The 14,822-nt window shown below is 41.6% G+C and overlaps 1 protein-coding gene across 2 annotated transcripts in view; it reads right to left on the bottom strand.

Moving 5' to 3' along the window:
- Positions 1–14,822, bottom strand: part of cacng2b (calcium channel, voltage-dependent, gamma subunit 2b) — a 68,834-nt gene that overhangs the window by 50,156 nt on the left and 3,856 nt on the right. The window contains exons 1-2 of one of the 2 annotated variants that reach the window (XM_086294916.1): positions 2,233–2,572; positions 1,928–1,981 (exon numbers count right to left, since the gene is read on the bottom strand). The exons of the other annotated variant lie outside the window; for it this stretch is intronic. Of the exons in view, the coding sequence (XP_086151042.1) occupies positions 1,928–1,981; positions 2,233–2,281 (103 nt within the window). The 5' untranslated portion in view covers positions 2,282–2,572. Of the gene's footprint in view, positions 1–1,927; positions 1,982–2,232; positions 2,573–14,822 lie in introns of those variants that run through there. 2 annotated transcript variants of the gene reach the window in all.

The following is a 14,822-nucleotide window of genomic DNA, read 5'->3' as shown; positions in this document are numbered from 1 at the left end:
GTTACAGACAGAATCGACTGAAACATCAGTAGTGCATAGACTGCTGAGAACTTGTAGAGCTTTGCTCTGAGACCAACAGCTATGGGGGATCCAATTGCAGATAGGCACTCCAAAATGGCAGGCAATGTCTCAAGAACTGCACTGATTGATCGCAACTGACATGCCCAGCGAGTGTTTGAAAGTTGCACAAGCTCAGTTTTTGTCAATCCAAGCTTTGCCTGAGTCTCCATGAACTTATGATGATTGACTAGGGAGGTGCTGAAGAAAGAATACACACACTCCAACAAGCTGAAAAGCTCCACAGCCTCTGGGACAGCCTTGCAAGTATTGCACAAAACCAGGTTGAGTTGATGAGCATAACAATGCACATAGATAGCCTCAGGATGGAGCCTTCTAAAATGTGCTTGTACACCTCCAGTGGAGCCACTCATAACGGCTGCACCATCATATGTTTGTGCTACACACTTAAGCTCTGCAAGACCATAGTTTTGGATCTGCTGCTGAATCTCATTTGCAATGGACTGGGCATCAAATGATTTTATCTCTGCAAGTGCAAGGAAACGCTCCTTCACTGCCCCCTCTGACACGTACCTGACACAAACAGCTAACTGCTCTGCCTTTTTATCCCTTGCCTCATCCACCATGATGGAATAGACTTTAGACTTTGTCATTTCAGATACAATGACACTAGTAACTTCCTGGGCACAACAGTCAATCATGTCATTCTGGGATGTTGGTGAGATATACTGTGCATTTGATGGGGGATTATGTTTTTGAAGAAAAGGATCAAACTCCTTCAAAAGCTCCATGCACGCAAGAAAATTCCCTCTGTTTGGGCTGTCTTCACCTTCATCATGACCACGAAAAGGGAGTCCCTGTCTCCCTAACATAGAGGCGACTGCAACAATTCGTCTGAGATACTCTCTTCTTTCGACTATCTCACTCACATTTGCAGTTGCTATCACCTGTGCAACGTTTCCCTGTTTGCTAGTTCCCTGGTAGCTTTTCCATGTAACAACACTGTCCTTATGTGTTTGTGCCATCTCATGCTTGCCAAAGATGACTAAAGCTTTCTTCCAGTTCTTGCAACCGTTACTGACCAAACTATCATGTTTGATGTTTTTGCCAAACACTCTACATGGGAAGCAGAAAGCTGCATTCTGGTTGACTGAATATTCTAACCAGTTGTGCTTTTCAAACCAGCTGTGGTTAAATGCTCGCTTCTGTGTACCAAAAGTATCATGTGGATAGCTCTTCAGCTTCACCTGTCTGGGCCCTGTGTCTTTGTCACCTAAATCAAACCCTGTAGTAGAATGAGTTGCTGCAGCTGCTTCATCATTTTCCCTCTCTTGGCCTGTTTGCTCTCCTCTCTCTGTAATAACTTGATCTTCCTCTGCCTCTCGATCTATTTGCTGCAGCTCCTCTGTCTCTCCTTGCTCTCTCTGACTTGAACTTGCCTGTTGACCTTTTTCTCCCTCAGCCACTCCTTCTGCCTCACCCTTCAAGATACATTAAAACATACTGAATTGTAATGTAAATTGCTAATATCATGACTTCTGCTCCCGCTCCACAGTAATTTGTTGCTCCCAAATATTTTGAAGTTACAAACATTATATTTTGAGCACGCATGTGACTAAAATGGTTGCAATTTAAAGCCCTGAAAAATATTACTAAATTACTTGAATTGAAGTAATATTAAAATAGAACCCTCAAAAATATGTGAGTCAGGCTAATTTGACTTATATACATATCTCTCTCTTTGCTCTCTCCACTTTCTAACCTTGACTCTCCTAAATAAAAGCTCAAGTTAAACAGGTCTTATATGTTATACCATGACTGAAATGTTTCATATTTCATATCCATATTGAGTCCCATAAAATTCTAATCAGACTGTCTCCATCACAAATGACTCCATCCTTTGACTCACCTCTCCAGCAGACGTCTCTCCCCTCTGCCTCTCTGTGCTCCTCTGCCCTGACTCCTACAGGTTAATGGGGATGGAGTGATTATTATTATTTCCACTGATGATAACCATACCTGAATGAGCTCAGCTGGATTTTTCAGAGCTAAAACGAGTGACAGAAATTAACATTATGCTAACAATTTAACTTAGTGCGCTAGCCAGGTTTTTATTTACAAAATGGGGAGCACCTGGTTCATTATTTACATGGGACTCTCTGCTGTTAGCTGGAGCTAACTAATTGTTACTACCAGCCAGTGATGAAGACTTACTTTCTTGAAAAACTTGCGTATATCCATGATTTCTTGCCGTTTGCCACATGCACGCTAGTGTTTCTGCAGGTGTATACGAGCGGAGTGTAAAGTAGCAGTGAAAACGAGGACTGGATTTTCAGTCATGTGGATGTCCCCTGTGAACAACTGGAAGGGATTGGATAACGAAGCACTGACGCTACCTTAACAATGTAAAGCGAAAGGGACCAACCGAGTTATGATCATATTTGTGTGAATAGCGACAGGTTTATATTATTATTTCTTTAAACTCATATTCCTGCATCTTTATATTGAATTTGTCTGCAAGTTCTGTAAAAAAAAAATCGAATAAGTTAAAAAAAAAAAAACCACCAAATTATTTAGGGGGGCTTAAGAATATTTTAGGGAGGCTTCAGCACCCCTAAAATAGGCCTAACGACGCCACTGCCTCACACCTTGTTCTTTGTGCATCTGCATGTCTCTCAGTTAATATCTTTCTATTTTTATGAAGCATATAGTTAGTGCTGATCAGGTGACTCTGAGTCCTCCTTTAGTTATGCTGTAATAGGCCTAGGCTGCTGGGCCTTCCCATGATGCATGATGCATTCTTCACTCACCTTTTCTCACTCTCTGTGTGTTAATAGCCCACTCTGTACTTAATCATTAGTTAGCTCTCTTCCACAGCATGTCTTTTGTCCTGTCTTCCTCCCATTAGCCTGAACCAGACACAGCAGATGGCTGCCGCTCCCCAAGCCTGGTTGTGCTGGAGGTTTCTTCCTGTTAAAAGGGAGTTTTTCCTTTCTACTGTTGCCAAGTGCTTGCTCAAAAAGGGTCATCTGATTATTTGAATTTCCTCTGTATTATTGTGCGATTTTACCTTATAATATAAAGCACCTTGAAGTGAATGTTCATACACTCTGTAAAAAGAATTGAGAGGAATAATAACTGGAGTGTCCATGAGTCGTAGTGTCATGTTCAGGTGCTTTGCTCATCTTCACTGACAAACGTAAACCCTGTAATTCAATTGCTGCTCAAAGCATATCAAATCTGTCATGTTTTAATATACCTCAGTCATAAAAGTGACATTTGAAGTAAGCCAAACCAACTTTGTGTCACCATGTGGCCTAATGCTGAGTGAAGTGCAACAGGATCTGGCACTGTGACTGCTATCGTAGTGTTCATTCACACTTCAGTGTCTGCCAGGTTGTGCAAAAAGTGGCCTCGGTGGTTTGTGTCCTGGATTGTATCCCGCAGTAGTGCATCTGCATCCAGGCAACATAAATATCATTCTAGTGCATCATAGTACTGTTTCCTGTATTAGTTAAGAGCCTAAACAAACGCAAATGACTTACTTCTAAATGTTACATTTCAACAGGTAGGAGGATTGGTAGCTCATATCTACTGACGTCAAGTTTCGACAGTGTTTGTATATGTGTGTGTGTCTGTGTGTAAGACTGAGTCGTTGTACTTAACACATTGCTTAACCTTACAAATTTGACCTCTGAACACCTCTTTAATGAGAAGTGCATGTGTTTGTGCTCTGTAAATGAAGGGCCAACGTCACGACATCACCTCAGGGACTGGCTTCTGTAATTTCTTCTGTATGCAGCCGTCTCTGCCCGGCTGTACACACAAGTCCGAACTGCCAAGCTCTGTACCAAGGCTGCACGTTATTACTCACACAATGAATGTGAGAACACAATTACATAACGTGCATGCGTGCGGGTAACGTTAGTTTGGCTGCGTGTGCGCAATGTGCTTGCGTCTTAAATGTGTGCAAGCAGTCCACGTTTAACTCATATTGCGTGTGCTGTGCTGAGATCAGCTTATTTTACTATCAGGTAATCAATTGACTAATGTATTGTTTACAGGAAAGTGAGACTGTGAACACACACACAGGCATTATGTTTATGAGTCATGTGGCTTAGAGATGACAGCATTGTTACTCCATCAGTTCGACCATATGTTACTACTAATGCAGATTTCTTATCGGCTTTACCCTGTGTTCGTAATGACAGCAGCCCACTCGAGCTGTCGCTCTGCTGTGACTGATGTGGGCAGGGTCACAGGCTCTCGTGACTTCTATCTAATGAGCACATGGATGTTGTAGTATTTTTCCTTCTAACAATAAAGAGTGTTTGCATCGTCACCATGTGACCACAAATACTCTTTGCAAATGTAAATGTAACAGGTTTATATGCACATACATGCACTGCCTGGTCATTCCCTTTGGCTCCTGTTGTCTGCAGGATTAGGGAGCAGTCGGCCTGTCAGCACCTCTCCCACCAGGCGTTAAACAGACTGTGTGGAGGTGCCAACAGATCCCCACTACACCACAGTCAGCCTACTATACTGTAAAACAAAGAATGTGACATACTGTTACTGTTACTACTGTAAGAGGCTGGGCTCTTACAATCTGTGACAACACAGATTGTAATACAATGCAAGTCATTCTGGATTATTTAAAATAAAGCCTATAGATCGTTTCGGTGTGGTTTAACAGTCAAGGATTGGCTTACACTACAGAAATAATGCACATGTGCAGGATAGTGCTGCTACTACATCGCTCTGGCACACCTTCCTCTTGTAACACCACAGTCTGCTAACAGCTTTGTCCTGTTGCATAACCCTGTTAGTGAAACACTTCAGCATCCGCAGAACAAACACATGACCGGACACACTGCTGTAGTTTTCAAAAGCAATTTTAATGTTAACACTGGAGGCTTTGGATGTCCTGTGACCCCAAACATATCAAAAAAGATTTACAAATATAATGAGGGATTTGATTTGATTCAAAATGTAAATGTATTCAGTCTAAAAACAACAGTCTTTCTTCAAAAATACCCACCAAATTAAAATTACGTTAGTGCTCACTGTCCTCTGCCTGGATATTGTCCTCCATGAAAATTATTACTGATCAGAAATTACTTGTGTATATAATTGTATTGAGACTGAAAAAAAAGTTTGGTTAAAGGTTGGAATAATTTTAGTATTTGACTATACAGTACATGAAAATATTTTGAATTTTTAAGATTTTACTAATGGATTATGTTCACACATTTATGAACTACATCTGCATGTTTACCAACGCATCATTAGAGGTGGGCAGATTGATCCAAATATTGGTAATAAACACCGGTATTGGTATCGGATCTGATCCTCCCAGTTCAGTATGTAGAACCAGTGGATTTTGCTAAATGAATTCATTTTTTTGCAAATGAAAAAGTATGCCTCAAACATGACAGATGGCTGAACCTTTTTTTGTTGACTCTCACGTCTGTTTTTTGTAAAAGCTGATTTCATTGTGTTGATTGATTATTGCGGAAAGTAAACATTTACAGGGATTTATTGGTCATTAAAATGTGTTTTGGAATTTGGAAAGACGATAATTCATCTTATAAATCATGACATACTGCTGTCTCCTACAAATAAGCTGCCTTTAGAGGTTAAAGATATTGATATTCTTCAAACTTCAATTCTGTGGTAAACAATCAACAGTTAATATGTCAATGAATCGTTTCATTGAGTCCCATATGGAAAAGATATATATAAATCTTTCCCTTGAAAAATTATATAATGAAACTTGTATGTTTTGGATACTTACTAAAACAATATATGAAAGTAATGAGAAAGTGGCCACTTTCACGAGTAAATCATATAAGTAGGGATGGGTATCGTTTAGGTTTTATCCGATACCGGTGCCAAATCGGTACTTTTGAAACGGTGCCGGTGCTTAAACGGTGCTCGAACCGGTGCTTAAAGAATGGAGAACACAAACTTTGTCCAAAAACCTCTCATGTTCAGCTGGTTTTTTTTTTTTTTGTAAAAAGATAACAATGTTAGCCTTTTCTGCAGCTATGGGGCATATATGGTATCACTCTTGGCTGGAAGCAGTGCTTAAACAATGAAAAAAAACACAAACTTTGTCCAAAAACCTCTCATGTTCAGCTGTTTCCCACTTTTTCTTTGGTCATTTTAGCCTTTTTGTCCAGGGTGAAGGGAGTATCTGCCATCAAACAAGAAGACAGCCGCATGTAGCTATGATGATGTTTGCTAGTTCACCTTACATGCATTAATGTAATAACGTGGTTAGCCTACTCAACGTAAATTACACACGAACAACATTAAGCGACTCACGCAGAGAAGAACGGCTTCTGCTGCCATCATCATCCTCATCATTTCTGCTACACTGGCAGGGCTAGGGGCCAGGACTCTACTCTTCGGGTTTTTGGGGGATGTTGCTCCGGGTCCGATAACTGGAAACCCACCCAACGTGCACAGTGTGAGGTCTCGCAGCAAGCTATCAAATACGGCGCATTTCTCGGCTTTTAAAAAAATGCTATGCGTCGCCAGGTGTTTCATCGGATTCGAGGTGTTACCTCCTTTGACAGTATCACAGTATCAGCTTAAAGCACTTGTTGCAGGCTGCTGAGTTTGCATCTTTTGCTGTGAAGTACAGCCAGACTTTTGACCGCTTCGCCTTGGGCATTTTTAATCTGTAGCTCTGCTCTAACAGAACGTACGTACCTGGCCCCGCCTACTATCCTCGGAAACGTAAAATTATTGGCTAGAAGTGTATCACAGCTCAGGAAAAAAAAGCACCGAAATAAAGCACCGAAATGTACGTTGCTTTTCGGTCTGGTTACTACCGTTTATGTCAGAACCGGTGCCATCATGGCACCGGACACCGGTACCCATCCCTACATATAAGCCTTATATGATTCACCACATGAAGTAGGCATCTTATGCAAGTCTTTTATAAGCTTTTACTATTTCTTTTCCATATGGGGTTTATATGTTTAGATTGTTGTCATATTTCCTTTAACTATTTAATTTTTTTGTATTTATTTATTTACTTTTTTCTTTATTGCTGTGAAGGTTTTGCAAAACTGTCCATTTATTGTTATTATTAGTTTCATTGCCTTATTTAGAACAATGCTTGTGTGTTGTCGTGTCTCTACTACACTTGTGCGTGCGCTCGCTCTTTTGCACGTAGCTGTTTGCTGCGTGTGTGATTGATGCCCCTCCCATGGCGCGGACTGGAGTGTGTGTGTCAGTCCCAGGTGGTGTGAGTGCTCGTAAACAGTCGCTTTGATTGAGAGGCCGTGATGCCTGTGTGACAGCCGGCCTTGTGCTGCCAACAGAGCTCTGCATCACCATAGTTACGCCGTGTCATGTGGCCATAGATGCCCAGCAATGCCATGAAAGAGGACAAGCAACACTGCTACAAAAAGGAAGTGGACTGACTGCATTAATTGGTTAACACAGAGAAGGTTGGGGTAATATAAACTAAATTAATTAAAATAGTTTTTCTCATTTTAATTTGCTCCATTTGGATCTTGGGCTGTCTTGGGGGAGTAATGGTGTATGTTTATATAAACATGCCTCTGAGAAAAAGTGGTAAAACCCATGTAAAACATTTGTTCACGGTCATGACAATGACTCGGGTGCTCAAGGACACAGACAGGAAAAACACAATTTCTGGGTTTATCCATCCATCCGTGTTCTCCCACTTATCCACTTTAGGGTCTCGGCAGGGCTGGATCCTATCCCACATGTCATAGGATACACCCTAGATGGGTTGCCAGTCTATCACCGGGCTAACACAGAGAGACAGACAATAATTCAAACTCACGTTCACACCTACAGACAATTCAGAATTACCAATTAACCCAACATGCATGCCCTTAGGCCGTGGGAGGAAGCTGGAGTACCTGGAACCCACGCAGGCACTGGGAGAACACGTAAACGCCACATGGTGGAGTCGAGCCCAGGACCCGCTTCCTGTACTAAACTACTGCACTAATGTTTTTCCAGTTATATTATGTAATCAAAACAACAACAACAAAAAAACAACCAAATAGAACTTAAGCTCTTAAACCCAAATGATTGTATTATTATTTTTTCCTTTTTAATTCTAATGCCAGTTTTCATTAGCTTTTACAAGCCTGTGATAATGGGATGCAGGATTACTAAAAGAAAATGAATAAATAAAAGTCAGCCTGAGGTCACTTGTCGCTTTTCTGTAAGTTAAATTCTTCACTTCACAGAGTTTATGCACGCACAGCAAGTATTTGTAGCCATGCAGCATGGTTATTAACTTCCAATTACAGTTCTCTGTTATGGCGTACAGTTATATAAGTTACACCACAGAATAAGTGTAATTATGCAAGAATGTATAAGTGTGTGCACAATGGCAACATACAAGGTGAGGAGAACACAGAGGCTTCCAGTTTTTGACCAAACAGGTCAGTGTTTTGACTTTCAGCCTGCCAATAAAAATATTAAAAACAATTCTTTTGACCTGGTGCTGAAGAAAAATACAAAATCAGGTCTTTAGCCTAAAATAAACGCTTATCTCCATGGTAACCTAACCCTTACAAGACAGCCTCACAATGACAGAGTCCCTCACTGTCTTTAAACAATCCTTTGCGATACATACATATCCGCACACATAAGCTTACAGGTGTACATAGCGCACAGCCTGTGTTTTTGTCAGTCCAGGCGAGTGCTGCATAGATGGAAATTATTCGACGTGGCAGGGTTTTTAAAGGTTCAGGCGGTTCAGATGGCTTGAGCAGCGAAATGATTTTGAGTGTGATGAAAGCTAAAATTGACGGTGGTACAAACACATACTCGCAGCACACTCTCAGACACTCACACCTCATTCCCAGAAACATATCTGCTGTCACACACACCTCGCTCGCTCTCAAACCCGCCGTGATGGAGATTAATAGCAACATTTAGAGCCTGCTGAGCTCCACCTGTCAAGGCTAGGGCCCCCAGGGCAGCTCCGGTCTGTGCCTACGAACGAGAGACTGTCCCGGGGCAAGATCCATCACGGAAACCCACGACAGGCTGGATCTGTGGAGCCTGCCTCCACAGCTGGACCACCGACACGGGGCCATCCGTCCAGAATGACAGGCACGCTGAGCGGATCCAACTGGAGCAGACTCGATAGCTGCTGGATGGAGGAGTGTGGGGGTCCAAGAGGACGAGTAATGGCTGCAAGGATATTAGGAGGCTGCTCCAGGATACTGTGTGCACTTTTACACAAGTGTAAAATACACATATACACAAAAGTAAAGTTGTCATATGTGATATATATAGATTTAAAGATTAATTCTGCCTGTTCCAACTGATTCTACTGTAAGATCCTATAGCCAGATTCGCCTGTCAGGGTTGCCCTACAGGACTTCCATGGACTAATCTAAAGATGGCAGCCCCACTGGGAGAGGACTCCCAGAACATTTTTGTGTCAACTTTTATTGCTGTAATAAATAAGTCATAAGTAAAAAAGTAACCATACGTTACTTGTTACTTTTTTCTTCATAGAACAAACCAGCAGCATCTGCACAGCTGGGCTGTTGTGGCAAATACTTTACACTTGTCACCAGTTTAATATAACTGAACTGGTTAAGAAGTTTTATGTGGTCATGTAATAGTAAAACATGTCATTTTGACTGATGTGCCAGTTTGTCAAAGCAGCAGCATATCTCAATTTTCTCTGACTCTTTAGGAAGGAACGTCCGTCCATTTTCATACATGCTTTCCTAATTCTGTCACAGGGTGAAAGATGGTGTACACCCTGGAAAGGTCACTAGTCTGTCACAGGGCTAACAGGGCGACAGATACACATTCACACTCACTTTCACACCAACGACCAATTTTGAAGCACAACGATAATCACCTATCGCGCAGGTCTTTGGACTTTGAGAGGAAGTCAGAGAAAACCTATGAAGGGAAAACATGCAAACTCCACCCAGAAAAGGCCCCAGCTGGTTGGTGGATTCAAACCCAGGACCTTCTTCCTGTGTGGTGACCGTGACACCCACTGCACCACTGAGAGGAAACAGCATAAAGCAAAATTGCTGCTTTTTCGGACAGATTTACTAACTAGCTTACAAAATAGCATGCGTTGGGTTCTTAAAAGTTGGGTTGATATCTAGCACAAAAGACGACATTTTTTGGGGGGTTACATTTTCTATAATTCGCGTGTCAGAAATGCCAGTAAGTCTGATTTAACCCTTGTATGGTGTTCTGTGAGACCCGTTCTCAGTTTTTTTCAAAAGAAAAATTAAACAATTAATTATTTTTTCAACCTGAAATTCATTGGCTTTGGCTTATTTTCTGTGAAGAACATAAATCCGAACTAATTTTCAATGACCTCATACTGTACCTCCCCCCACGCATTTACATTACATACAAGGTGTTCGGGTCCACTGGACCCAGGTCTAATAAAAGTGTTGAAAGTGTAGGTCCTGTGTTCCCACACTCTGTCTTCCTCCTTTCTGGTGCTGCTGATAGTGTTTTCTTCCCCTCCTGCTCCGCACAAAGTTGCAACATTGTTGAAAATTCAACTATCAACACCGTCTGCTCTTACATTCCCACACATTTTACCCTCTTTCTTAAGGGATCCAAATTTTATTTTCTCATACCCTGTCCCACCTGCAAATTAGGGGCATAATACTATAAATAAGACTTTGCCAGTGTGGTTCTTTATCACAACTGATCAAGATGGCAAAAGATTATCTGCTGCGAGGGCCATCCAATTGATTTTGGAAGAGAGAGGAGCTTCTGATGATGATGCTGACAAAGAGGTTTCAGAATATTTCACATTTCTGAAAATTCAGAGTCTGACAGTGACTTTGAAGAAGAGGATGAGGTTGAGCACCATTTAGTAACAAAACGAAGACGAGTACCCCATCTGCAGCCAGCTCCAGGACCAGAACAAGCCCACCAGTCAGCAAGTGAAGAAATACGGATGTCAATAACTGGTGAAATTGAATGGTCTTCTTGCCCAAGAAATGAGCCACCCTGCAGAGCTGTTACTGTGATAAGCCAGGGCCAACACGGCTGACAGTTACTCATGTGCAGGACATCAAGTCTTCATTTGAGCTTTTCATCCCAGATTCCATCCAGAAAATTATTCTGGATTGCAGTAATCTAGAAGGAAGGTGTGTTTTTGGAGAGAGGTGGAAGGAGATGGACCAAATTCATCTAAGAACCCCAAAGGCCTACTTTGGGGTTCTTATCCTCGCAGGAGTTTTCAGGTCCAAAGGGGAATCCACAGAATCCTGTGGGATGCAGAAACCGGCAACAACCTTTCCGTGCATCAATGTCTCTGGAAAACTTCAACAAAATTTCCAGGATTATCCGTTTTGATAACCAGGACGACAGACCAGCTCGACGGCAGAGAGACAAGCTAGCTGCCATCAGGACAGTGTGGGATAAGTGTGTGCGCCACCTCCCCCTGTTTTACAACCCTGGGCCTAATGTCACCATTGATGAGCAGCTGATCCCATTTAGTTGTGAAACATATTGCTTCACGTGTAAATGTGTTGTCTTTCCACTCACTCCACTTGATTATAACTGATTTTTTTTTATAACATTTTATTAAAAAAAAAAAAAAAAAACGAGAAGCACATTAATTCATAAATGTGATCTAACAAAGGTAAAGGGAAAAATTTTTACCATGTTTGCTGTTCATATGTCTTGTAATTGGGATGAAGTAAACATCTGTTGAGTAATTTAACATAAAATTGTTTGATAGTGTTAATTTGGAAAGCCAAAACTCTAGCGGGTCCACCAGACCCATGAACACTGGCTGAGTAACAAAAATACGAACACCACACAAGGGTTAAATATTCTCCTCTCTGTATTTTACGTCTTGTGGAACGAACTCTCAGAAACATGAACATCTTTGTGTTTCTGCTTGAAAAATCAGTTGAAATTCAGAATTTTCACTGAAATCTCACGAGCACTCAGCAGCAGGGAGAATTTCATGGTTTCATCCAATAGTTGAGCTATCACGACCGCTTTGTTACGTATTTCAGGATGTCAGTGAGGCAGTTTGAACTGTTTTTGGGAGAGCTGGATCACATTTGAAGAGGCAGAGAAATCATTTCAGAGGGCCTATTGACCTGCAGCAGCGTACAGCTGTGCGTCTAAGGTTTTTACCATCTCCGTTTTGAGCTACGAGCGCGCTTGTTGCCAAATGCAGTGGTCTGATTGGTCAAATCTGTTTATTCACATGTGAAAATTCAGAAAAATCAAGCTTGGTCAGAAAAACATGCCTCCAATTCATCCTATGAAATTTTGAAGTCACTGTAAATGGCTGCAATAAGAACAGAGGAGTTAAAGTATTTTTAATGCACTAAACATTTACACAAGTTTTGCGTGTCCGGTGTGTACAGGCGTGTTTAGACTTCATGTTCTCAACAGGGATTATGGGAAAAAAGTGGGGCATTTTCTTTAAATAAGTTATAAGGCTAAAAATAATTCCAAATAGGTTTTGTTGTCTCTGTTGAGAAGAATTTCCAGTAGTTGGGTGGCTGTGGTTTGACAGCTGCCTTGACCTGTCAGTCACTTCTATTACAGTATCAACAGCAGCACGCCCACAGAGCGCTGCTGGATGCTGACTGTTTGCAGGCCTCTGTGTGGAGACAGAACAACGGTTCTTATTTCTTACACCAGCACTCCTCTTTCAGACATTTTTTAGGATTTGTAGCATTTTATTAAGCAGCTACGTCTTCAACCTTTCCTCTCCTTAGCATGAGTTTGTGTTATTGTAGGAGGGGACAGGTTTACACATTTGCAACATTTTATGGTTCCTGATTATTAATTTCTTGTGAACTACATTGGATGTACTGACCTCAGGGGAAGGACGTATTGTAATTCGGTTCATTTTAAGCTAAGGAGATGACAACAATAGGGCATAATTCTCAGTAAGTGACTTAATATTTGAATGTAGCCTCAACACAAAGGTATTTTTTAGAACTAGTCCTGTGCAATACTGCAAGTCAGTACAGTGCCAATGTTGCAGATACAGATACCAATACAGATGCTGATATTTCTGACCTGTAAAGACAGCTTACATGCAGGAAAGCAGTGTGTCGTGATTTATGGGATGAATCATCAGCAGTTTGCAAAGTCTAAACACATTTTATCGATCACTAAATCACTGTTTTTTTTTTTAATTTTCCACAATAATTAATTAACTCAATAAAGCACACCTTTCAGCTTCTCGTGTATTTTGAACCTGGATTTTTTTGGAGACATGAAAATGAGCACTTTGGGTTAACTTTGGGTTAACTTCTGTGTTAAACATAACCCTAAATATCATCATAAAATATGCAGAAAGCTCTAATCTACAATAATGCCTGAAAAAAATCTAACACCCATAACTTGAGGTGAGTGTTGTGGTGATTTGATGCCGTATAAACAAAACTGAATTAACAACATAGACTTATAAATAACTATAGAAAACACTGAGGTAACCACAGTGGAAGTTCAGCCTGTCAGTCTAACAGTTTGCATCATTTCATTTATTTCTGGTTGGAACTCGGAGCCTACAGATCCCAGATCGCACATTATCAGGTGACTTTGGAGTAAATCTGTTTGTAATCATCATTTCCCGCTCCCCATATCAAGTAATGAAGCATCCGATAAAGCAGTGGGTGTTCTTTTGCAGTCGGCCGTCCCTCCCTGCACTGACTCTCTGACTAGTGCTTGATATGAAAGATACATGACTTTTTTTGTCCAATCAGATTACTACTGTAATCTGATTACAAGCCATTTGTGCTCTCCATCCACTGATGCACTTACTGGGGCTTTAGATAAAGAGTTGGTCTGCATATTTTTTCTGTGTCAGTAGCTGGATTTTTGTATTCTGGATCCCATGTAATTAGTTACTCCCCTATCCTGGCATATCACTATCTGGGGCTTTAGATAAAGAGGCAGCGTGGAGAGGCTCTGTTGACGATCTAGCACGGCAACGCTACCGGAGCTGTTGGCTATTAGCATAATTAATGTCATCGCCGTAATGCACTCCAATATGGAGACAGAGCCCTGCCTCACGCAGAAAGACACAGGCACTTTTCCATCTGTATACAGAGCAGAGCTTTAAAGCAGAAACATTCACAACTGCAATAACGAACACAAGCTCGACGTGACAGTGCTGCGTGCGATCTTTGGTGTTGTTGTGACGCCAGCGTTTCACCGTGATGACAAAACCTTTAACATTCACTCAGTAGTTTCTACAAATCACTTACATCACGTATCTAGCACTAATGTAAAATCACTGTCACGCTGTGACGTTTTATGTTAAAAGGCGGGCAAGATAGGTTAGATAGAACGTGGGCCTGTGTGTTAAAGATAGCACAGGATGCCTGAGGGGGTGTGACAGCAAACCAGGGCTGCCTGCTCTTTCTATCTCTTGCCCCCCCTCCACCACCACCACCTCCGTTTTTCTCTTTCTCAACACCTCCCAATTCTTCCTCTCCTCCCTCTCATTCTCTTCTCTGCACCACACAGCCATAAAGCAACTGTAGCTCTGAAGGCGAAGCACAACAGAGCAAGCTGGATCTCTCTCAGATTCCTCTCTGCTCTTAACCATTTCAAATCTCTGGTGCCAAGGACACAGAGCGAGCCTAGAGTGTGAAAAGTAAAGCCACTTAGCGAGGAAAATAAGCATATCACATGGAGCGAGTTGGCGTGGCCGCGTTCACATCCGCGAACGTGTCGTTGATTTGACACAATTTTTTAAAAATTCGGTGCCAAGTTCTTCGGTTTTTGGCCCTTTTTTTGTACCTACGTTCATAAACCAACCG

Source organism: Aulonocara sp. 'chitande type north' Nkhata Bay, linkage group LG6 (assembly GCF_057382095.1).
Source record: "Aulonocara sp. 'chitande type north' Nkhata Bay isolate Kocher_YH1m ecotype deep benthic linkage group LG6, A_spYH_male_GT1.1, whole genome shotgun sequence".
In the NCBI taxonomy this organism is placed as follows: Eukaryota; Metazoa; Chordata; class Actinopteri; order Cichliformes; family Cichlidae; genus Aulonocara; species Aulonocara sp. 'chitande type north' Nkhata Bay.
This window is presented reverse-complemented; position numbering and strand designations above follow the sequence as displayed.